This window comes from Lissotriton vulgaris, chromosome 1_2, assembly GCF_964263255.1.
Source record: "Lissotriton vulgaris chromosome 1_2, aLisVul1.2, whole genome shotgun sequence".
NCBI lineage: Eukaryota > Metazoa > Chordata > Amphibia > Caudata > Salamandridae > Lissotriton > Lissotriton vulgaris.
Genome location: NC_141686.1, coordinates 68,554,028 through 68,580,291, shown reverse-complemented (window position 1 = coordinate 68,580,291; position 26,264 = coordinate 68,554,028). Strand labels below are relative to the sequence as shown.

Below are 26,264 nucleotides of genomic sequence, written 5' to 3'. Positions count from 1 at the left end.
ATACAAATTCACTCTCCTTGAGTTGTTTCTGGTGAAGAGACGCATAGCTATTCACTGGACATCATCGTTGGGGCCTACATATGGGGCTTGGCTGAAGGACATGACTGAGTGGATGCTCGCAGAGGAGAGGCGCCTAAAAGTGTTCAGGACTGACGACAAAGCACAGGAGAAACTAGAGCAATGGGGAGATGATACACAAGCTTGCTGGCTCTGGGAAGAGAGAGTTGTATGGGTCAGGAGGATTAGATGGGACACTAACACACATGGAGAACTCTGAAGGGACCACCTGGGGCAGGGATGGATGAAGTGCTTAGAAGGAAGAGTTAATGTCTCTGAAGGGTATAGAACAGGGGTCTCCAAACCGGTCCTGGAGGGCCGGATCCATGCCAGATTTTTAAAATTACTACATGTATCTCAATGGGGATATCCAAAAAATCTGGCATGGATCCGGCCCTCCAGGACCGGTTTGGAGACCCCTGGTTTAGAAGGTTACGGATAGGATTGCGGTGAGAAAGGAGTAGTATCTGACGGATGTGCCCTTATCGGGCGGATACTGTAACTATTCGTTGAAGGCACGCCATACTTTCACATAATAGCAAGCTGTACGATAATGTTGCTTTTCTCTCCATTAGAAAACAGGAAGATATAAAGGATATGTGTGCTGTACTATAGCTGTAACAGTTGTGATGTTCTCTTTACTGTTCTATACTATAACAAGAAGGTTTAAAGATTTAAAATACAAAAACGCACACAATACACCACAATAAACAGAAAAACTTGATCCACGAAAGTCAGAGAAAGACAGACTGGAATAAACGCAAGAATTCGGTCATACCGCAAATGCAATTTAATTTCTTTGGAGTTTAGATTCCTTGTTGTAATCAAAAAAGTTGCTGTTGAACCTTACCAGCTTGGGAAATACTTTGGCAGTTTGGATTCTGATTCACGCTCCCTGCACAAACAAAACGTAACAAGAAATTAAGATGTACCTGGCAGTAAAATGACTCTCACAAAATCATAAGGCAGTCTTTGTCCCACCCCTTGTGCATGTCATACACTGCTCTACGCTCATGTCAGACAATGCATAAAGACAGACATAACTCTACTCGCAGAGCGGTGAATGGATGAAAACATTGCTAATGGGAAGGGGTCTGTCTGCTGACAACAGCAAATACATTACAGGACTATCCTTCAGAAAAGAAAGAGGGTCACCAATGAAAAGAAAGAGAAGTGTTACTTCACTGTATCCATTAGTTTTTGGCGTTTCTACACTGATTAAAGAAAACTAGTACATCTGTATTTGATAACATTTGATGTGAACCATGCATCAATGTGTATGGCAAGCTCTTACCTCCCAGCACGCCCACAAACTTCTCCAGCACATAAAGAATCTGTTTAATATACATCAAATTCTTTGCCTTCAGGCGTGTCCTGTGAAACAGAAGATATTCAGTAAGTCAATCACTCAAGCAACTAAGAATTTCTCAAGAGTTTATTACAGTTGAAACATTTGTTTTACATACAAAATGTATGTCAACATCTACAAGAACAATATTACATTTGAATATGAATATGTATATCCAATGGCTAGGTCAAGTCAAATATATCTTTATTACGGCCAACATAGCCCAGAAAGTGCAAAATTTTACAACAGACATGGTTAAAATAACATTTAAAAAGAGAGAAATAGGGCTTTAATTAAACTCCTATACAAAGATTAAAATGTGTATCATAAAAGTTTTATGAAATCAGAAATATATCCTTCTCCCCTTTGTTCTTTTCTAGAGTAAAAAAAATATCTCATTTCAAAGTGGTGCCTTGTACTAATTTTTATTACCATCTTACTTCTAGTCCCTAGTTGCCAGAAAAAAAGGTGCGGCATGTATCTGCATCCCAGCTGACAAAAAGGCCCTGCAGGGCTCAGGATCAGCTGGCAACCGGGAAACACACCATATTTTCTTATCCCGAATGCCTTGCAAATCTCAAACATTGGCTAAAGTCACACATTTTTCTCACATTTCAGTTAGGAAAGCGACCAGAATCTGTGAGGGTGCACACATTTCCAACAGGCATTGCCAATGCCAATTGGTCTAGCTTTAAGAGATTATTGTATGGTAATGTGAAGCATTACAAGTAAATAGTATAGGGAAGACTATGCATTTGTGTGGAAGCAAAGAACTGTAGAATAATATTGGTGCAGGTTAAAAGAGCAGGTGACTGGCAAGCCAGACCTAAAAATCCATATAGGTGAATGACTGCCCTCCTCCCATCTCGGCTGCTTACCAAGTTATCTGAGGCACTTTAATAACATTACAATGTCAAAAGTGTACCCCTGAAAATTCAAGCTCAGGCAGCTGGATAAATGAACAAAATGATCACAACTGCGTGGAGGACAAGCACTTTTTTTGTGTACGCACACAACGTTCACCTAATCACAAGTACATCCGACTCTCAATATGTGTGCAAAGCCCCCGTCTAGTATTGCTCACATAAATGTTTGGCAACAGCCAGCCCATAAACATCCAGGGTTCCCACACTTCTGTTGATAACAATGGTACCCCACCACTATAAATCTATATGACCATAAGTGTGTGGCGTGGGCAAAGAAGGCAGCAGATGCCAACTACCAAGGGCTTAGAGAAGAGAGAAAGACTTCCTTGCCTTGGTCATAGGTCGCCCACATTCCTTAACCATCTGATTTAGCTTTACAAATTGAATCTTAGCAGAAAGTGGCTGACTTCCAAGGAGATGGCCCCTGCAATATATACCAGCAGTTCCAAGAAAGAAAAGTGTTTGTCTGCCTGGGGCATCTGCAGACAAACCAATGCATATTGGGAATTTAAGAAAACATTTGACCCCAGAAGAAAGAGAAAAGAGAAGACATGAAGGCCTGTACCTTTGTTATGGTAAATGTGTATTTGTTTACAGTATCTATAGAACGCACTGTGACCAGACTGGTATCATGGCACTAATTTTGCTCAAGTAATGGTAAAGGGAAGGGTGGGGGGAAAAAGAAACAACACGGAGGAGAATACTGCTGTCATCCTAATCAATGTTATTTTGGCCAAAAGCCAGGCTTTAAGGGCTTTCCTGAACTTGAGCAAGTCAGTCTGAGATCTTAATTGAGATGGTAACTTATTTCAGCTCTGGATAGCTTTGATAGAAGAGGAACACCATGCCTTGACGCACCCTACTACATCTATGTTCTTGAACACGATTAGTTGTAGCTGAACGTAGCAGCCTTCCTGGGGTGTATTTCATCAGTCTGGTCTGCAGTGGCTTTGGGCCCTTATTCTGGAGGGTTTTGAATACAATACAAAGAGATTTAAAAAGGATCCTCTGTTTAATGGGCACCCCGTGAAGATCTCTAAGAGCAATAGAGGCAGAAGAATTTGTGGTCTATTTAACGTCAGTTTGGCTATGGCATCCTGAGCTCTATCCAATTTCTAAATCAGGTCATCAGGGGCTCCCAAAAGAAGGGCATTACAATAATCCAACCTACTAAGCACTACACACCTGGCAATTCGAGATCCGGCTTGAGCAGCTAACATTAGAAAATGTTTTCTGAGGCTCAGAAGAAGAGCAAAGCAGACCCATACAACTCCAATAACATGCTTTTCAAATTAAAGATGTTCGTCCAACGTTCCTCCAAGGTTCCGGATCTTATCCGAGGCGCTAAGAGGAGTCTCTGTAGACTGAGGCCAAAAATTTGAGGGCACAGATACTGGAACTTTACAGGAGGAACAAAACAGAAGCTCTGTTTTACCTCAGTTTAGCTTCTGTGAATTTACACTCATCCAATTTGAGATGTCCATTATGCAGGCCTGAAAATTACTGATCGAGTCAAACTGATTGTTGTTAAGTGTTAAAATGAGTTGAGTATTGTCTGCATAATTGATAACCTTGATCTTATCGGTTTTAATAAGCCCGATCAATGGCTTAATGTAGACAAACCGAATTGGACTGAGTAAAGAGCCCTGTGGGACTCCACTTTGAGTAGTTCTGAAGCTAGAGCAGAAAGGGGGCAGCGCCAGAGCCTGGCAACGACCATGTATGATTTTAGCCATTTTGACACAAGACTACCAACGCCTACTGAAGCTAATCTAGAGAGTAAGGTTTGGTGGTTCACTGTGTCAAAGGCTGCTGACCGGTCAATGAGGACAAGCACTACAGACTGAACTGCCCACTGTCAACCATCCTGCGCATTTCATCAGTGGACCAGAGTAAAGCGGACTCAGTGCCGTGGCCGGGTCTTAAGCCTAATTGCTCTAATTGCTCCTCCTCTAACAATGAATGGTTCTCCAAATGATGGGACAGGATTTTGCTAATATGATGTTTAAGTATCTTTATTGGAAATTGGAGGAGATTGTAATTGGCCAAAATTGTAGAGTCCGGTTCAGCTTTTTTTTAACAATGGCTTGACTATAGCCGTTTTCCAGCAAACAGGCCCCACACCAGATTCCAGAGAATGGTTACAGAGTTGTAACTGTGGGAGCGATTATTCGTCCTCCTATTTTTTCCAGTGGAGCACTTCGTATATACCTGTCCCAAGAGGCCAGGAAATAACTTGGTTCGACCTTAAATGGCGAACCCATGTCGAGCTGCAATTAGCATAAGGTATTTCGCTCTTCTAAGATCCAGTGCCATCTCTTCGGCAGAACATTACTTGTCTGCCTCTCCTCTTCCCCTGTTGTCCTTCGGTAGCGCAATTTTAGTCTTCTACAGTATCTAAATCCAGTACTTGTATAGTGCACGAATCACCCCCGAAGGGGTACCTCGGCGCCGTTGGGAAGATTAAGCAAGCTATTGCCCAGAGTCGCGTGGTGCTGGGCTGAGCTGCCGCCGGTGCCGGGGTTCGCACCGTGATCCCCAGCGCCCAGCGTCAGTCGCCCTCGCCGCGGCGCCTTTACAGTATACAGGTTAGGAGTTCACAGTTCTGAGGAGAGGACCCTCTCCATTCCTAAGAAAACACAACTCGCGAGTTCTGATATCTGGTGCCAGCAATCAAAGACTAGATTACTTTTATAAAGAGACAAATCAATTTTTAGTCAGCACCTAGAATAAAAAGTATTTAATAATTCTTCACCCCAGTGGTATTAGGTGGTACTTGGAATGCAGCAGGGGCAATTAAATTAAAGCAAGTCGCAACAAGACTTACAAAGACAAATGTAGTTATACTAGTGAACAATAATAAAACCAGTAAACAGTAAAATGTGAACCACTCAATTATATGAAACACATCTAAAAAAAATCATGAAATTAAGATAATAATAAATAATTAGGTTGTATACCTGTATCTTTCCATGTACTGTAATAGCTGAGAGTAGGTTTGACAAAGCTGAAAATATACAACAGGACACATATTACAAAAGCACTTTACAAGGGAAATTGGGGGATTAAATATAGAAATGCAGAATCAACCTAGTCAGATGATAAACATGCCATGTCTCCTTCCATGATGTACTTAGCTGGTAGAATAAGACTGAAGCTTTTTGAAATTTTGAAAATAGATTATAGAAAGTAGGTTTCGCACTGCCATTGCATCAATGTCTTTCACAACAGCCAAATCAAATGCTCAGGAAAGTCCATTAACCTACTAACTTTTGCATATGGAGCGGTGTTTGTACCCAGTGGCTGCTTATATTTTAGGGAAATGTAAGTGTATTCCAACCTTAAGCCACAAAGGCATCACTTAGAGGACCTCAGACGTCTTGACATATTGTAAGCATCTTATGTATCATGGTGGGCCTCCATAGCATATATTCAGCATTCTAATCATTACAAGATTACTCTTTTCTTTTGTTAAGTTGAACATTCGTGACATTATGTTATCCCCGACACCTGGGTGCATCCCTCTGTTTCTGTCGGGCATCCACAGCAATTCTGCCCATTGTGGGGCAGCAGTATATGGGAGTACAAAAACACTACTGTTTATAGAAACAAAACACCAAGATTTATTAAAGGGAAAAAGTTGGCATTTGGTGCTGGGTGTGTATATTCAAACAAAATGACACTTTTCTTCAGGGAATTGTTGCTAAACCAAAATTGAAAACATATAGGGACAAAATTATTGCAAAAAGATAATATATATTTCGCAGTTATTTGTTTGGTATCTAACAGAACTCCCAGATATGGTAGCTATTCCACGACTCATTACCCATATGGAGGTTTAATTTAATCCACATTTATTTTAAGGATTTCATGATAAATCTGTGTGTTCCGATTTTGTTATCATGACCTGCTTGACTGCTTAGATTAATTTAGAGTAGGGAAATAGGCTTTCCAATGATATGGCTCATTACAGAGTTTCTAGACATTCAAAGGAAGGTTCTAAAAATCACAATGCATAGCAAAAACTCCACCCATCCCACTCACTCCTATGCAGGAGTAATGCTTCAGATTGCCAAATTAATTCTCCTCCTGGTCCCCATATACCTCTACATTGTTATTGTGTGAGCAGCCCTTGAACATTGGTCACCAACTCACCTGAGAGCCGTTCACCTGTGAGCTGTATATGCTGGTTATTGTGTCAATCAAGTTGTGGGCTTCATCAATAATCACCACTTGATCCTTTAGTTTGATTCCAGAAGCCTGTCTAGTAGATTCGTGCAAAAGCATCTGGTAAGGCAGCACCACCAACTGCAGAATAAAATAAAAAGGAAAACAAATATATTTTCTGTCTCATTCTCTCAGGCCATTCCCACAGGTCATCGCTCTAATAGTAGATTTTGAGTGTCACAATCTCAACTATTTCATAAAGTGTCAATAACTGAGTGGACTACAAACGAAACAAATGTCTAACTCACTTGAAGAGTTATTTGATGCTTCCAAAGCACGGAACTCGGCGAAACCTGCCCTCAAGAGCCTTCACTGGCTCCCAGTCAAAGAGCGCATCACGTTCAAAACGCTCTGCATAGCGCACAAAATCCTACAGGATAAAGGCCCCCCTATACTCAGATCCCTGATGAAACCGCACAAAGCTAGCCGTCACCTAAGATCTGATTCACTGGCACTGGCCTCCATCCCGAGAATAAAAAAGGCAAGATCGGGCGGCCGCAGGTTCGCCTACAACGCGCCTAAACTGTGGAACTCCCTCCCACTACCCATGAGGAGTGAACAGAACTTACTATCATTCCGGAAAAAATTAAAAACCTGGCTCTTTCCTTAAACACTTTCCTGCACCGACCCCACTCGGAAGAATCTTGGTCCTCTTAGCGCTGGGATGCCCAAGGGTAGCTATGCGCTCTATAAATCCTCATCCAAATAGAGCAGCGGCAGATGAAGATCTTTGAAGCTAGTTTGGTATAATACAATACTTGCCCTAAATCCCAGCAAGCAAGTGAAGTGATCAAGCACCTCTTCTTTCGGGAAGGTTTGGTGGAAGGTTCTTCCCCAAGAAAATGTTGAAAACAATTGGGTAAACATTTTAAAGCACAATTTTTACATACATTTGCTAAACGGTTACAGGGTCTGACTAAGCACTCATTAAATATTCACTCACACATTCTCACTCACTCACCCATACACAAGCACTCAGCCACAAAATGGCACACTCTCGCCCGCATACACAATTACATTTGAGAGCTTTTTCCACTATTTGTTTTTTAAACTTACCTTCGGCTGCCTGCCCATTCTGCTGCCTGGTGCTCCATGGACTCTAGGGTAAGAACACGGCTCCCTCATCTTGAGCACTGAAGGAAACTGAAGTTTGGAACCAGTGCAGTGCAAATGTCACGTTGAAGCACTGCCCAGGCTCCAGCTTTCAGCTAGCTGAATGAGGCCTCTAGCTTACTTAGTGAGGCATGGGACCCCATCCAAATCATTGATGAGATAGGAGAGGGCTTGACAAGTACCACTGGCGCTACATGGCTGAAGCCTAAAGCAGATGGTGTTACCATCACAGGTGATGCTGAAGTGCATCACAAATTAAGTGTAACCTGTGGGTATCAAGCTCCTCTGGCTAGGTCTGTGTCTTTGCTGCCCAGGAAAATCCAACAGATGCCTGAAAGTGCCTATGCCAACCATCAGACAAGGTCACATCCTCACAATGCTGCTTGAACCTTGCTTATTGATAGTGAATAATGGTATTTTATTTACTATGAGTATAGTAAATAAAAAGGGGCAAAAAACAATAATTTCATTTCCAAGATCACAGCCATAAAGGCAAGACTGCCACTGTCCAACACGCCTGTTTTATGAAAGATTGAGTGGGCAACCAAACAATACAATGCCTGTTTGGCCAGTTACATTATAGGTCAGAGACTCACAATCTTTTACTAGAACACACCGTGAAGACACTGGGTTCTTCATTTTGTCAAGCTAAAATCCCTTAAGATTAACTAGGGAAAAGTAGATGGGCAAAGTCTCTCAAAATGACTTAGATACAGAAATTTCAAATTGAAAGGTCTTTTGAGGGTAGGGAGACATACAGTGCTTTACAAAAAGCTAAAATAATTAAATAATGCTTGTTAGGATTTTCCACACTGGCAGTCATTGCATCCCGGTCATTATCTGGCAGCTTCCTATGGAAATTTTAAAACAGCAAGATGATGGACGGAGTGCTGTCAATTTTCAAACACTCACCCAGTCACAGATCTGGGTTAAATCCATTCTTCTTTTGCTTATCATGCCACCCCAGTTTGGATCCAGCCATATGTAAATCAAAAGATATTGTGCTGATCTGGTAGGAGGAGATAAGCTCAATCAGGGGGACCATATATAGATTGAAAAGTACAGGGCTCAAACTAGAGCACGGAGGGACCCTTGTGCTGATGAATTTTTCTACAGAGTTAAATTCTCCCAGTACCGTGACTTGTCGTCTTTGGCTGAGAACATTTTTGAACCATTTCAACACTGCTCCTCCTATCCCTGAGTTAAATAGACGGTCAACCAAGATTGTGTGTGAGACCGTATCGAAGGCCGCCGATAGGTCGAGTAATATCAAGACGGCCTTCTTTCCTTGGTCCATAGCGGTTCGCAGGGTCTCTGCCGTAAACAGGAGGGTGGATTCTGTTGAATGTTTGGACCTAAAACCTGATTGGTTGGTATGCAGGATGTTATTATCTTCTAAAGATTTCATAAGTTGTTTGTTGACGAATGATTCAGTCAGTTTAAATACCAGTGGGAGCAACGAAATGGGACGCAGGTTAGAGAGAGTGGTCGGATCAGGTAGAGATTTTTTCTGAAGGAGCTTAACGGCTGCTAGTTTCCATTCACAGGGGATCTCAGCCGTGGCAAGTGACGAGTTGATAATGCCATTAATAATAGGGTTTACCTCCTTGACCAAAGCTTTTAAGAACGAAGGAAGACAAGGGTCAAAGGGAGATCCGGATTTGCTCGATAAGATGGCCTGATGTGACTCCTCTAAGGAGATAGGGGCAAATGCCTTAAAGCAGGTCATGTTAGTATTATTCTCTCTGCTTAGCCCCACCCTTTCCCTATCTGAGGGAGTCGATATCGGTTGGGGAAAATCCTTAACAATGTCTAGGATTTTCTTTTCGAAGTAATTCGCAATAGAGTTGCAGAGGGGCAGGGAAGGTGGAATTTCCTGTGAAAGTGCTCTAGGGTTAGTGAAACTATTTACAATCTTAAAAATATCTTTCTGTCCGTTTTCAGAGGAGGCTATTGCCTCTAAAAAGTAAGCTTTTTTCGCCAGCTTAATTGAGGCATGGAACTGCCTTCGGGCAGTGGGAAGGGTAGGTGACTAGAAGCCCTACGCCAGGAACTCCGAGGTGGTCTCCACCAAGTCCTGGCCCCACCCGGTCAGCTCGAGGAAGCCTCCGTAGTGTAACACACGGTCCTGGGAAGGGTCCTGAGGAAAGGACCTCCATACGACACCTACCAGGTCGTATACTGGGCCCCCTGACCACGGGGGAGCCCTTGCAAATCATATGAGCACCCCTTGGTCCTGACGAATTGCTCTATAAGCAAGAAACATGTTGACCATCCACTCACCAAGGGTCGAATGAGGCTCACTACCTTGATAGTTCTGCCTCTATACCCCTTGTATTTTTAAGAGAGCAGTGAGCCATATCATTAAAATCCCAATTTTTGGACTCTACTGACTCTTTTTATTTCACCCACGCTCACTTTTGCACACTCACTTGTTACCTCCTTGCATGGTCCCCTTACATCCACACACCCTTTGGCGAAGGAATAGAAGATCCCCGCCAAAGAGCAACAATTATTGTTGCCCGACAGGCATTGCACTGCCAGCCTGGCGCAGGGGCAGGGTATCGATGATGACGCTGAACGATCACCGGGTGGGATTACAAGTGTAGTCCAACCGGCGACTTGTGTGAGGTACCCCAAAAATTCCAAGAGAGGGTTCACTACACTCACTTTTTTGCTGTTTGACCCGACAAGAGAGAGACCAATGACAGTCCTCTAGCTGACTGCAACCGGGGAACTCTGTATTTCTTTTTGTTGATATGCTTTATAAATATTACAGAAAAGGGGGTGGTGATGAACAGAGTGTCTGAATTGAGCAGACCACTCTTACCCAGTCCAAAGATCAGGGCTTGATCCATCACCGTTATTTATCTCACTGCCCCATCCCAGCTCAGAACCTGGCTATATGCAAATCAGTCTGTCCCTGGCCCAGTGCATAATGGGAACAGGGCAGACTAAACTACCAAGCCAATTCTTCACCAGAAAGGAAACAAGCTACCGGGGACCGGTTTCTGGCATTTCAGCCGTCTTCGGCCCGGCTTGCTTGAATCCTGATGGAGCAGTGAGAAAGGGACTGCTTAATTCAGAGACTCTGTCCCTCACCACCCCTTGTTGTAAATATTTTTGTCCACCCTAAGCGTGGAAGGGTATTCTCAGATGTGAGACCCTTGCTCATTGCACCATCAGGATTCAAGCAAACCGGGCCGAAGACGGCTGTAATGCCAGAAACCGGTCCCCGGGAGCTTGTTTCCTTCCCAGTGTAAGAATTGGCTTTTGTAGTTTGGTTTGCCCTGTTCCCATCATGCACTGGGACAGGAACAGACTAATTTGCATACAGCCAGGTTCTGAAACTGGGATGGTGCAGTGAGCTAAAAAACGGTGTTGGATCTAGCCCTGATCTCTTGACTGGGTGAGAGCTTTCTGCTTAATTCAGAGACTCTGTCCCTCACCACCCCTTGTTGTAAATATTTTTGTCCACCCTAAGCGTGGAAGGGTATTCTCAGATGTGAGACCCTTGCTCATTGCACCATCAGGATTCAAGCAAACCGGGCCGAAGACGGCTGTAATGCCAGAAACCGGTCCCCGGGAGCTTGTTTCCTTCCCAGTGTAAGAATTGGCTTTTGTAGTTTGGTTTGCCCTGTTCCCATCATGCACTGGGACAGGAACAGACTAATTTGCATACAGCCAGGTTCTGAAACTGGGATGGTGCAGTGAGCTAAAAAACGGTGTTGGATCTAGCCCTGATCTCTTGACTGGGTGAGAGCTTTCTGCTTAATTCAGAGACTCTGTCCCTCACCACCCCTTGTTGTAAATATTTTTGTCCACCCTAAGCGTGGAAGGGTATTCTCAGATGTGAGACCCTTGCTCATTGCACCATCAGGATTCAAGCAAACCGGGCCGAAGACGGCTGTAATGCCAGAAACCGGTCCCCGGGAGCTTGTTTCCTTCCCAGTGTAAGAATTGGCTTTTGTAGTTTGGTTTGCCCTGTTCCCATCATGCACTGGGACAGGAACAGACTAATTTGCATACAGCCAGGTTCTGAAACTGGGATGGTGCAGTGAGCTAAAAAACGGTGTTGGATCTAGCCCTGATCTCTTGACTGGGTGAGAGCTTTCTGCTTAATTCAGAGACTCTGTCCCTCACCACCCCTTGTTGTAAATATTTTTGTCCACCCTAAGCGTGGAAGGGTATTCTCAGATGTGAGACCCTTGCTCATTGCACCATCAGGATTCAAGCAAACCGGGCCGAAGACGGCTGTAATGCCAGAAACCGGTCCCCGGGAGCTTGTTTCCTTCCCAGTGTAAGAATTGGCTTTTGTAGTTTGGTTTGCCCTGTTCCCATCATGCACTGGGACAGGAACAGACTAATTTGCATACAGCCAGGTTCTGAAACTGGGATGGTGCAGTGAGCTAAAAAACGGTGTTGGATCTAGCCCTGATCTCTTGACTGGGTGAGAGCTTTCTGCTTAATTCAGAGACTCTGTCCCTCACCACCCCTTGTTGTAAATATTTTTGTCCACCCCAAGCGTGGAAGGGTATTCTCAGATGTGAGACCCTTGCTCATTGCACCATCAGGATTCAAGCAAACCGGGCCGAAGACGGCTGTAATGCCAGAAACCGGTCCCCGGGAGCTTGTTTCCTTCCCAGTGTAAGAATTGGCTTTTGTAGTTTGGTTTGCCCTGTTCCCATCAGGCACTGGGACAGGAACAGACTAATTTGCATACAGCCAGGTTCTGAAACTGGGATGGTGCAGTGAGCTAAAAAACGGTGTTGGATCTAGCCCTGATCTCTTGACTGGGTGAGAGCTTTCTGCTTAATTCAGAGACTCTGTCCCTCACCACCCCTTGTTGTAAATATTTTTGTCCACCCTAAGCGTGGAAGGGTATTCTCAGATGTGAGACCCTTGCTCATTGCACCATCAGGATTCAAGCAAACCGGGCCGAAGACGGCTGTAATGCCAGAAACCGGTCCCCGGGAGCTTGTTTCCTTCCCAGTGTAAGAATTGGCTTTTGTAGTTTGGTTTGCCCTGTTCCCATCATGCACTGGGACAGGAACAGACTAATTTGCATACAGCCAGGTTCTGAAACTGGGATGGTGCAGTGAGCTAAAAAACGGTGTTAGATCTAGCCCTGATCTCTTGACTGGGTGAGAGCTTTCTGCTTAATTCAGAGACTCTGTCCCTCACCACCCCTTGTTGTAAATATTTTTGTCCACCCTAAGCGTGGAAGGGTATTCTCAGATGTGAGACCCTTGCTCATTGCACCATCAGGATTCAAGCAAACCGGGCCGAAGACGGCTGTAATGCCAGAAACCGGTCCCCGGGAGCTTGTTTCCTTCCCAGTGTAAGAATTGGCTTTTGTAGTTTGGTTTGCCCTGTTCCCATCATGCACTGGGACAGGAACAGACTAATTTGCATACAGCCAGGTTCTGAAACTGGGATGGTGCAGTGAGCTAAAAAACGGTGTTGGATCTAGCCCTGATCTCTTGACTGGGTGAGAGCTTTCTGCTTAATTCAGAGACTCTGTCCCTCACCACCCCTTGTTGTAAATATTTTTGTCCACCCTAAGCGTGGAAGGGTATTCTCAGATGTGAGACCCTTGCTCATTGCACCATCAGGATTCAAGCAAACCGGGCCGAAGACGGCTGTAATGCCAGAAACCGGTCCCCGGGAGCTGGTTTCCTTCCCAGTGTAAGAATTGGCTTTTGTAGTTTGGTTTGCCCTGTTCCCATCATGCACTGGGACAGGAACAGACTAATTTGCATACAGCCAGGTTCTGAAACTGGGATGGTGCAGTGAGCTAAAAAACGGTGTTGGATCTAGCCCTGATCTCTTGACTGGGTGAGAGCTTTCTGCTTAATTCAGAGACTCTGTCCCTCACCACCCCTTGTTGTAATTATAAATATTACAGGCATTGGCCTCGTAATTCCTACGCCACCTCCGTTCCAGTGATCTCACTTCACCTAACTCCACTTTCAGGGCTAGTGAGAACCATGGGGCACTCTTTATTTTTGATACTACCTGAGTTTTTTATACTCGTTAGGTCTGAAGGCTTACTTAGTATCGTAATCCACTCACAAAAGCGCTGATTGTCTGTCGAGGTGTGACCAGTTAGTATAGGTTTACTCTCTCTTACTTTCTCCAAGAGATCTAGCAGGGTAAGTAATTTTTTCCAGTCTGGTTTACAGCTGCCAACTTGGCTGTCCAGGCAGTTGTGTTTGGTGAACGTGTGCAGCGATGCCCACATGGCTGCCTGACAAATGTCATTCAGAGGCATTCCCCTTCCCAAGGCAGTAGTGGCTGCCGTCGCCCTGGTGGCATGAGCGCATAGCCCGACTTGAGGCTCCTTTTTTGGCTAGAGAGTGGCAAGCCTTAATATACCATTTCTCGATGGGTCATGTTGTGTGTTTGTGCATGGCCCGACCCTTCTTTGTGCCCACGCAACCAACAAAAAGTTGATCTTCCACCAACGGCTTTGTGCAATCCAGATAGAAGGAGAGCCCACATTTTGGGTCCAGAAGGTGGAGCCTTTCTTCTTCCTTAGAAGGATGCAGAAAGTAATGGTCTGCCCGATGTGGAAGGGAATATGTGATCCCATTCCGCAAACAAAAATCCCGCATACCATCACTCCGCATTTTTAAGGACGCAAATACCATCACTCCGCAAGCCATAATTCCTCAAATTTTGATACCGCATATGACTTCACTCCGCATGCAATTACTTCACAAATGCATGTGTGGTGAAGTCATAGCTTTGTAAAGTACTTTATTTTTAAAAATATTGGTTTGCTTTTTGCGCGAAAACTCATGTTTAAATACCGGAGGCACTTGTGTTGAAGTTACACGTGAACAAGGCTTCTATGCTGAAACGCGTTGTGTAATAAAACTGCTATTATTACACTTTGGATTCGCTTTGTCTTTTTCCTGAGAGCGCAACGTTAACCTGTTTTCTATTGGATTATTGTAATTACCGGACTGCTTCGCCGGCATTTGCGCCAACTCCCACGGGTCCCAGCACTCCAGAAGAAGCGTTTTCTGGTCCTTTATATATATATATATATAAAAATATAGATATATTTAATTTTTTTAAATTAATAATTACCCTATACACCCTAAAAACTAATCCCACCCTAGTTCCTTTAAATACCCCTGCACCCTTAAACACTAACCCATCCTGACCCTAAAAATACCCCTGTACCCCAAAACCCAAACCTACCCCTGAACCCTAAAAATACCCCTGTACCCCAAAGCCCAAACATACCCCTGAACCCTAAAAATACCCCTGTACCCCAAAACCCAAACATACCCCTGAACCCTAAAAATACCCCTGTACCCCAAAACCCAAACATACCCCTGAACCCTAAAAATAACCCTGTACCCCAAAACAACCCCTGAACACTAAAAATACCCCTGTACCCCAAAACCCAAACCTACCCCTGAACCCTAAAAATACCCCTGTACCCCAAAACCCAAATCAACCCCTGAACCCTAAAAAAACCCTGTACCCCAAAACCCAAACCTACCCCTGAACCCTAAAAATACCCCTGTACCCCAAAACCCAAACCTACCCCTGAACCCTAAAAATACCCCTGTACCCCAAAACCCAAACATACCCCTGAACCCTAAAAAAACCCCTGTACCCCAAAACCCAAACCTACCCCTGAACCCTAAAAATACCCCTGTACCCCAAAACCCAAAACAACCCCTGAACCCTAAAAATACCCCTGCACCCTAAAAATACCCCTGTACCCCAAAACCCAAATCAACCCCTGACCCCTAAAAAAACCCTGTACCCCAAAACCCAAAACAACCCCTGAACCCTAAAAATACCCCTGTACCCCAAAACCCAAAACAACCCCTGAACCCTAAAAATACCCCTGTACCCCAAAACGCAAACCTACCCCTGAACCCTAAAAATACCCCTGTACCCCAAAACACAAAACAACCCCTGAACCCTAAAAATACCCCTGTACCCCAAAACGGAAACCTACCCCTGAACCCTAAAAATACCCCTGTACCCCAAAACGCAAACCTAGCCCTGAACCCTACAAATACCCCTGTACCCCTTAACCCTTAAATACCCCTGCACCCCATAACTTAAACCCATATACTTACCTTACAACTTACCTTAAAACATATACTTTTACCAATCATGCTTTTAAAATGATTTTCGTCATAAAAGCATGCGAGATAAAAGCATATAATATATGAAGGCATGCGGAATGAAAAAATGCGGAGTAAAGGTACCTGCGGACTAATGGTATGAGGAGTGAAAGTATGCGGAGTAAAAAATGCGGAGTGATGGTATTTTACCGTGGAAGGCAGTGACCACCTTAGGAAGAAAGGATGGACGGGTCCTAAGAACCACCTTGTCCGGATATGAAGAAGATGACAAGAGAACCAAAGGCTGTTTTGGTTCAAAATGATGGCAATGAAATCCTGTAGCCTTAACTATGACTGATGAAAACAAACAGCAGCAAAGGTTTTAGAGAAAGATGTTGCCAGATATAATTGCAATTGCAAGGTATTGGTCTGCTTTAACATGGTGGAATATATATATAAAAATCTATGCACAGATAAGTCAAAAGTAGCAAGGTCTTCTATTCACAAAGAGGATCAGTGATGTGGATGACAACATTTTCATGATTACAGTTTACAAGGGGCTTACTCCATTTTTCACTCTGGAGCGAGCCCACCGGGTGCCCGCTCGCCCGCCGGGGCTTGGCCGCCCCCCCGTCCAATGGTGGTGCGGCTCCTCCATTACAAAGACCGAGACCTTCTCATCCAGCGGGCCAGGATGTCGGGCCCTTACGGGGTGGAGAACAGCAAGGTGACGATATTTCCGGACTACACGCAGGCGGTCCAGAAGGACAGGGCATCGTTCCTTGCTGTGAAGAAGGAGCTCAGGGAGGAAGGCATTCAGTACTCCTTGCTCTACCCGGCCAAGCTGCGGATTATCATGGATGGCACCACACACTTTTTCCAAACTCCGGACGAAGTTTGGCACTGGCTTGAGTTGTACAGAGCGGGGACGGACAGGACACACCAAAGTAGGCGAGACCAGCCCAAGCAGCCCCGAGTGCGGCAGTCACAACGTATCAGGTCCCGCAACAGGCGCCAGCGGGAGAAGCGGGAGGCCCAAATGGCGGCGGAGAAGAGGGATGCACTCGCGGCGACGGCGGCCATTACAGGGTCGCAACAGAATAGTGAACGAGCCGAAACGGACTCGGGAGGAGAGGGCAGCAGAACAGGAGAGGAACTTTCGGAGGCAGAGAGCCAGAAGGGGCCGACAGTGACCCCACAGACTTCGGATGATATTATCTGCGGCTAAGATAGACTTTGGTCTTGATCGGGACTTCATGGTAGGGTGATATCCTGTTGCTGGAGGGCGGGTTGCCGGGTGGGGGAGCGGAGTGTATCAGAGGGGATGAAGGGCGGACGCGGGCTCCGCTGGCTGGGGTCGGCGGCGACTCACCCCCCCTAGGCCCTTAAGGCCGACTGTGGTGGAGACCACAGGGTAAGTGTGCGAGAAGTTGGTTCAAGGTTTGGATGGGGGCGGCCATTGGGTTCGTGTGCTCTGTTCTGGGGAGTGGGGGTTGGGGAATGTTTCAGTTTTGGGGTTTCTGGGGTTGTTGGGGGGGGGGCAACTGCATTGGGGGGGTCATGGATCGTTGGAGTTTGAATTGGACTGTACGGACTTGGAATGGGGACATTACCTAATTTGAAATGCCTAACGTGGAATGTCCGGGGGCTGCGGACTATGGTGAAACGTCACAAAGTACATGCATACCTGGTACGCAGGGGGGTTCAGATAGCTATGATCCAGGAGACTCACCTCACTAAAAAAGAGTGCGCTGCCTTGCAGAAAAGATGGCGGGGCCAGGTTTTTGGCACCACTTATTCAGCGTATGCCAGGGGGGTCTTGATCTGGGTGAGGGCGGGGATCCCCTTTCAGGTGCTGAATCAGGTAATAGATCCGGATGGCAGGTTTGTAGCGGTGGAGGGGAGATTGTATGGACGGGATGTGGTTTTATGTTGTGTTTATGCACCAAATACTGACCAAGGCCGATACTTTGATAGTCTCTCGGGGTCCTTGGCCTCTTTCCTGGCGGGTCCGATAGTACTAGGGGGGGACTTCAATTCAATTACGGATGTGGCTCTGGATAGGTCCCATCCCCCCCTAGTAGACTCTCCTGTGCGCAGGCTGGCCGCGCACAGGGGGGACTGGCAAGAACGGTGGGGGTTGCTGGATGTCTGGAGGGAGAGGCACAGGGGAACCAGGGATTACTCCTTTTACTCCGCTTTACATGATTTACATGTTAGGATTGATTCGGTGCTTTGCGGGGGCTCCCTAGCACCATTGATCACCCATGCTGAGTACCTTGCTAGGACGATATCTGATCATAACCCCCTGTTGGTGCATATTCAATGGCAGAGGGAGCGCTCAGTAATACCAACATGGCGGCTTCGGCCGGAGACGCTTGAGGATTCTGTGTTCGACGATGCGGTCCGGCAGGGCATTGATAGTTATTTCGGTGTGAACGAAGGAACGGCGACGAGCAGGTCTGTTGAATGGGATGCAATGAAAGTGGTGGTGAGAGGGGTGTGCCTGGGAAGGTTCTCGAATGCTCGAACGACTGTGCTGAATGACTTAATGAAAGCGGAGGAGACTTTGAGGGACCTGGAACGCCGCAGGCCAACTAGGCCGGATCTACAGGCCCAGTTATTGGACGCGAAGGAAGTGGTAGCCGCGGAGACGGAACGTTTGAGGTGCTATGATTACAGGCAGTACATGATTAGGGCGCACGCAGAAAGGGACAAGGTGGGTACCCTCTTGGCCAGATTAGCTAGCCCGGAACTTAGGGGTTGCCCGATCCTCAGCATTATTGACGCACAGGGAGAGATGGTGTACTCTCAGGCAGCTGTAGTGGACCGCTTTCGGGGTTACTATGAGGAATTGTACCGGAGTCAGCTGGGAGTGGGGGTGCAGGACATCGTGGAGTACCTGGGGGAGAGGCCGCTCTCGGTCCTAGACGAGGGCGACGCGAAGGACCTGGGTAGCCCGATCACGCTAACGGAAATTCGAGTGGCTATCAAACATATGGCCCGTAACAAGACACCCGGGGTGGACGGACTCCCAATCGAGTTCTATCAGCACTATGTAGACGCTCTGGCGCCCAGGCTGCTGGTGGTGTATACGGAGGCCTTTGAGAAGGGGGTGTTGCCTGCCTCCATGCGGGAGGCCTTGATAGTACCACTCCTCAAGCCTGGCCGGGATGCCGCGGACGTGAGGTCTTATCGCCCACTGTCCATGCTAACGGTGGATTACAAGATCCTGAGTCGCATCCTAGCCACTAGACTGGCCCCGCACATGACGGGCCTGGTGCACAGGGACCAGGCCGGGTTTATACCCACGAGGAGCACGGCGATGAATATCCGCCGCCTAGTGGGAATAGTGGACGCCATCTTGGAAGGGGAGGGGTCGCCGGCGGTACTGTCCGTGGATATTGAGAAGGCCTTCGATAGTTTGGAATGGCCTTTCCTGGATGGAGTGCTGGAGCGGTTTGGCATGGGCGATGGGTTTCGGAAGTGGACGAGGGTCTTGTATAACTCGGCGACGGCGAGGGTACGATTGGGCGGCCTGGTATCTGCCGCGTATCCGGTGGGCAGGGGAACACGACAGGGATGCTCTCTCTCCCCTCTATTGTTTGCCCTGGCGATGGAACCCTTGGCGGTCCACGCGAGGTCCGGCGACCGTTACACGGGAGTAGTGGGGGATGGGCGATGGCATTATATATCGCTTTATGCGGATGACCTGCTCCTGTACCTAGCAGACACCTCGGGGGCATTGGTCGGAGCGATGGACCTGCTGTCCGAGTTCGGCCGACTATCGGGCCTTAAGGTCAATTGGGCAAAGACCTGCGTGTTTCCGCTGAGAGCGGGATCGCCAGCCCCTAGCAGCGACCTGGGTGTGACGTGGGAACCCTCTTGCATCGTCTACTTGGGTGTCCGCATTTACCACTCGGCCGCCGACCTCCTGGAGGGCAACATTGGCCGTTGTGTCCGGTCGCTGCGGGGTAGCTTGTCTTTCTGGTCGACCCTCCCGCTGACAGTCCTGGGCAGGATAGCATTGTTGAAAATGGTGGCGCTCCCCCGCTTCCTTTATTATTTCCGAACGCTACCGGTTTGGATTCCCCAGGGGGTGTTTAGGGACCTGCGGTCAATGATTATTGGCTTTCTGTGGGGGCATGGTCGTCGCAGGGTAGCCTTGAGCACGCTACTTCGCCCCAAGCTGGAGGGGGGCATGGCCGTGCCCGACCTTGAGCTATATTATTTAGCGGCGCAGTTGCAGGTCCTAACGCAGAACGTAGCCAGGGTGTTCCGGGGGCCGGAGGTAGACCGGGGTCGGGGGATACAGCGCCACGTGCTGTCGTACATCATTCTGCAGCAACGGCTCGAATTACGGGCCCTCACCATGGAGGAGCGGACGCTCCGGCTGTGCTGGCAGAGGAGCCTTCGGAGAGCGAGAGCATCGCGGCCTTATGCCCCGGAGATCCCGATCGGGATGTTGACAGCTTTGCCGCACGGAGGGGACTGGTCCCTGCTGATGGATTGGGAGGACGCGGGGTTGCAGGTGGTGGGTGACTTATATATAGATGGGGCGTTGGCACCGTTCGACGTACTCCGGGACCAGTTTGGACTGCCTGAAGGGGGCTTCCTACTGCACGCGGCTATAGTGGCAGCCGTGCAAAAGCACTGGAAAGAGGGGCTCCTGGAACCCGCGACGACTATGGCATGCCAATATGTGGTGATGGCAGCTGGTACATTCAAAGCTGGGACGTGCCTCCATAACAGGATGCTGAACGATGGGCTGGAACCACTCCATGGGCTCAAGGCTAAGTGGGAGGAGAGCGTTGGCCGGCCCATACCGGATACGGCATGGGGCCATATCCTGCGACGCACGTGGAAAAGCACTAGGAACGCGCGCTTTCAGCAGGTCCATTTTTATGTGCTCCATAGGGCCTATCTAACCCCAGAACAACTACAGCGGCACTTTAGGGTGCCGGATGCCTGTTGCCCCTGGTGCTCGTCCCTAGGGGCGGACATGGACCACTTGTTTTGGGGGTGTCCGCAACTGGGAACTTATTGGGCGGAGGTAGGGGAACTCCTGAATGAAGTGACTGACAGGGAGGTGGACTTCGACATGGCGACGTGTCTGTTGCTCTGGTTCCCGCATACTAAGCACACCAAGGTGACCAGTAAATTTATAGATCTGGGTCTGATATTGGCACAAAGGGAAATATCGTGGCACTGGAAGGCCAGGGGGGGTCCTTCACTGCGTAGATGGAAGAATGAGTTGCTGCGATGGTCTGACTGCGAGAGCGTGCTCCGGATGAAGCAAGCAGTGAAGTTGGGGAATGAGAAGGCGATGGATGCAGCGCGTGCGTGGGAGTTAGTGGTACAGGCTCTGCGTGATGCTTTGGTTGAGGATGAGGACGGCGAGGACTAAGCCGCTGGACACCGCGGGGCGAACACAGAAGTATGACATCGCGCACTGTAGTGGAACCATCCAGTTCAGTAGAGCGAAGCACACACCTTAGCAGTTGCCAGGGGGGGGGGGGCGTTGGGGGGGTTAGTTGTAGGGGGGTTTGGGGAGGGCCGGAAGCCGTTGGAGGGTTGCTGGTGGAGGCCTCGGACCTACTGGGACAGGGGGTATTGAGTGGTGGGCGGATTGATTGGTTGGAACGGCCTGACACGAAGGCCCGAATAGCCTAGAGCAGGCCCCGATGGGGGCGATTACGTTGAGACCTCGGAGATGGCTGATGGGAATGTTGTTGCGGGTGGGGGGGTAAAAGCGGATACGTAAAACGACCTTTCGCCAGGGTCCCAATGGGACGTACACTGTGTTGTGCTCCTCCGGAGCGATCTGATATGCCGCCCGGCCTCCGGGATGCGGGCTGAATGGCTGTGTACAACTGTGAACTGTTACTGGAAGGGGGGGGCCCACAAGTGTACTGGCTGATTACTTTTTCCTGCTGTTTATAACTCTGCAATAAAAATATAATTAACAAAAAAAATGATTACAGTTTACAAGGAGATGTAGCAGCTCACTAATCTGAGCGAGTTAACACATTGGCGTTTAAAGACTGTGAATGTGAAAAGAGAAGTAGTTGGTTCTGCTAAAACAGAAGGCCCTAGGAAGAAGAATTAACAGAGCACCTCACCTGGGCAGCAGGAATGGCAAAACGAGTTCCATAATACGGGCACGCTTTCAGCTCCTTTCCCATAGTTACGAGCTGCTCAATGTCCTTCACCTCCACCAGAGTCTCATCTCTAAGTAACTGCATCTGCTCATAGGAGTAAAATGGACAACTCTCTCGACCCTCGCGTTTCTTCTTTTTGCCTTCTGGCTCCTCGCTCTTCTTCTCTAAAGGCAAAATAGAAATAAAAGAAATTTTGTTTGCTGTGTACAAATATTGAGACTCTACATAATGTGATACTGGAGTGAATGTCCGGTGCTTGTAAGGGACTCTTTGCTATTCCCTATGCATTCACATGAGACCATTAACTAATCTGGGAGTTACTCACCTTCCAAATTTCCCTTCCAAAATGTGTGCATAAAAAAGAGAAATTCAAAAACAAGGGTTTAATATAAATATATTCTCACGAAAAATTATCCCGTACTGACTGACCACCTTAGTTCGTTTTTAGGACTGGGTCATCCATACTTCCTTTTTCTCCCTTTTCTTTACATTTAGTAATGCCGCTGCCACCTTCTGTCAAGTACCTATTGCATACTTTTCTCCTGGAGCATTACATCTCCTTGCGTCCCTCATTCAGAGTAAATGGGAAGTAAATAAATACAGTACTTTTTGTTTCTCGGGCCAAATGACAATCAGTGCTTTTAGCTTTTTCTATCTATATTTTTTCTAGATTTTCACTGATGCCAAATAATACTGATCGGTGATGTTACCCTCACAATCCTTCCTTCCTACCAGGTCAGACATTATGTTATCATAGTCTTTTCCAAACAGAAAACAACAAAAAACAGTTACTTACCTTCTGTAATGCTCTTTCTGTGGATACTCTAACTGCAGATTCTTCCTGTTGAATATTCCGAGGCGGCATTCATGATTCAGAATACTCAAAAGCAGTGGTCCTAGACAGAGGTAGGTGCCACCATACAACTCTGCGTCAAAACAATTCCACTCCAAAAAAACACAGGCCCGAACAACAAATGGAGCCCTATATAAGCGTCAACCATGTAACCAAGTGACAGTATTTTTCTTAACTCTTTTAGTGGAGGGGCCTTTTTTTTAGTGGCGAGATGCAAAATCACCTTTGTGCCTCTCTCCGTCACGCCTCCCGCCCATCTGTGATGGCACACTGATGTCATAAACCCCCATACTATCATATTGGAAAGCCGTCTTAACGAAGTTGAATCAGATACTAGACATAACTATCCCAACAGACCCCAAATACATCCTTCAGGGTATACTGAAAGAGGTTAACCTTCCCCAAGCACCTATTCTGCAACCTAGGCCTCATAGTAGCAAAGAGAGACGTGGTCAGATGTTGGGGTGCCACAGAGATACCAACCATTCGAGAAAGGAAATCCGGAATGGATCTTTACATGGCAGCAGAAAAGATCACAGATAAAGTTAGAAGCTGTTCGAGGAAATTCAGTAAAATATGGGAACCATGGATGAAATATTAAAGTATAGACCTGGGAGAAGAAGAGGGAAGGCCCCATTCACACTGACCTATCGCCTGGCAGTACGATTTGGTAATCATGCCATGTAGTGTATCGATTACACTACGAATGTATTTCCACTCAAAAGCAGCTATGGTTGTTGGTGCATTGTTGAGCCCCTGGTGTTGCTCGTTTCAAAATCTAATAAAACATTCAAAAAAAAATATTTAAATTGACGAGAAAGGGCAGAGCCCCACCTGGACTTCATGTGTTTCATCTTCAACGTACAAGAAGACTCATTTCGTAGAAGATCTACCTCAGGAACAACTTTGAAAGCGGGTCCTTGACTTCGACCTAGAGACGGACTGGCACGGAGCCTTCCGATGTTTCGCCACACACAGCTTTGCCTCACAGATGGCCTGAGGGTTCACCTGGGTGCATTCATTGCAGGCCTTGTAGTCATGTTAAGAATATAAACATCAGAGGCACGTTATGGGGATCGGTCACAGATATCTGCTTGCAACAGTACCTTCAAGGTTTGAACTATGTTTCTTTTAGGGGGTGACATCACTTGCGCACTGGAACAGTTAGCTCTGGATCCCCGACTGAAGGAGCAGAAAGAAAGTAACTTATGTCATCACATATGGGGAGGTTGCGTCTTACATGTGTCTTTATTGGTCACTTCCGGAGAGGAATAGCATAAACGCTGAGTTACATGGCACAACCTAGCCGAGCAGGAATGCTATTTCCAGATCTAGTCTGGCGTCTGGGAAAAAAAAATCACAGGGTGAGGAATATGTTGTTAAAGATATCCAGCAGAAACAGGTGTTTGTGGCTTATGTTCACTGACCATTTCCTGTGTTAGTCAAGACCCCAGTTTGTCTCTGCACCTAACCCAATTCACTTCCTACAGCTTTATCACTGCACAACTCAAACATCTATTTGAATTACTGTAGACAGCGAGAGAATTTCACCCACTGACCACAACCCTTTACAGAAAAAGTTCCTGTGATAAACACCAAGAGCTTATCAATGCCTTAACTTTTGAAGTATAAGCACTCATTGTACCGCTGAAGTCCCATCAATGAGGTAGCAAAGATCAGATTCAAAAGAAAAAATTGAACAGTGGATGTACATCTCACGCCTGATACAGGACAACTTGAGAGCTCTGGTATCCTCCAACCCATGAGCCTCAATACATATTGAAAGGCCTTTTTTTACAATTAATATAATTTTCCTTATGAGAATGACTATATCTACAAATCCCAACGTATCTAAACTCCATCCTCCACACAAGTGTATACATCTATAATTCTGTGGATTACACATTTAGGAAGCATGTTTAGACCTCATGCCACAGTGTTCACTTTGATCTGGGAGATTTTTTTCTTATCCCTAGAGCAATACTTTCTCTATGTGATAAAAAACACTACATGTTCAATTTGCAGAACAAAAGAGTTATCACAATAAAAAAGCCACCTTTAGATTCTACATAAATGTTAGAAAATTATGCAAACCCATGCCTCAAAAGTAACAATTTCTGCTTTTTGTCAACCATCGCAACTGTTTAATAATGTCAAGAAACATTTTTTTTCTTACCATGTTTGTTCTTCTGCATCTCTGTGCAGCGATCATTGATAAGTTGCACGACACCAAGATTCCGCACCTCCTCATTCACACAGAGATTCTGAAAAGTATGACATTTCAGAATGGATGAGCCTTAAACGTGTCCTCGCTTTCTTTGCAAAATAGTGATAATAGATCCAATAATGGTGGAATAGGTACACTATTGATATATATACAAGGACAAAAGGTCTATGCTATCAAATTACTTGGCACTAAAGAAGAAAAACTGTTTGTATTTGTATCCCAAAATATGATGAGCGTACTATTGCATATTACCAATATCTATAGAAGTCATTCAGAGGTTTAATTTAACATTCATCAATGTTCAGATCTGCTAATTTAAAAAGTAATCTTTATAGCTGAAAGCCTCAATTTGTGCAGCTTTCAATTCTATACAAATTTCACATTGGCCTTTGAAATCAATACTGTATACTTAACTAAGGTGTGTTACCTATAAATGTCTTATATCTCCACGTATGTTGACAGTGGCTGGAAAAACAGTGCAAGAGGGGAGCACTTTTCAATTCTTCCTTATGATGAAGAAAACTACATTCTTCTGATTTTAAAGGGTGCCCACATGTTAATGCACTAATATATAAATGAATGGTCCACCTCCAATTTTAATATAACTCATTCATAAACGTATACCCAGAAAACAAAATCCAAATTAATAGCACTTCACTATAAGGAAAGTAACACAATACAGGCGACACAACTCTGGACACAATTTGCGAACACTTATTACTCCTCTTCCTTACCTTAAGCCACTATTTTGGAAGATCAACCCTGTTATCGGCATTGCTTTTCTGGTGTGTTACACAAGAATCTTATTTGTGGGGTGAAGGTTTTGAAAAGGTGAAAATAAACATGCTAATTTCTTCTCTATTTAGATGATTGCCAGCGTCTGTTTCAAAAGACAACGAATGCTGCTTCTTAAAAAATCCTCTTTTTATGCCAATCCTTCACCTTTCTCTCATTTATATGCCTTTTTCCCTTTGAGATGATCAGTTTCATACACCACCCATTGCCAAGAGAGTCTTGTGCATCCTTTAACCAGCAAAACACTAATACACAAAACATCACATAAGCCAACATCACTCTATTTCATCTCAAAGTGCTATCAGTGAATCTGCAATTGTGTTTTCAACTTCCATACATGGATGTCTACCACCCTGGTGAAATGCAACCTAAATAAGACGCAGAATGCTCAAACTGTGGCTCCCTCAAATCCCAGGTGTGCATGAATCACTCACTTTGTTAAACCTACAAAATCCTTC

General features: G+C 46.1%; 1 protein-coding gene across 1 annotated transcript in view; it reads right to left on the bottom strand.

The window, feature by feature from the left end:
• The window catches only part of DDX11 (DEAD/H-box helicase 11), a 430,817-nt gene that overhangs the window by 231,163 nt on the left and 173,390 nt on the right, over window positions 1–26,264 (bottom strand). Inside the window, exons 8-13 of the mRNA XM_086952822.1 lie at window positions 24,961–25,048; window positions 21,893–22,095; window positions 6,487–6,639; window positions 5,292–5,338; window positions 1,352–1,431; window positions 908–952 (exon numbers count right to left, since the gene is read on the bottom strand). Of these exons, the coding sequence (XP_086808948.1) occupies window positions 908–952; window positions 1,352–1,431; window positions 5,292–5,338; window positions 6,487–6,639; window positions 21,893–22,095; window positions 24,961–25,048 (616 nt within the window). The remainder of the gene's footprint in view (window positions 1–907; window positions 953–1,351; window positions 1,432–5,291; window positions 5,339–6,486; window positions 6,640–21,892; window positions 22,096–24,960; window positions 25,049–26,264) is intronic.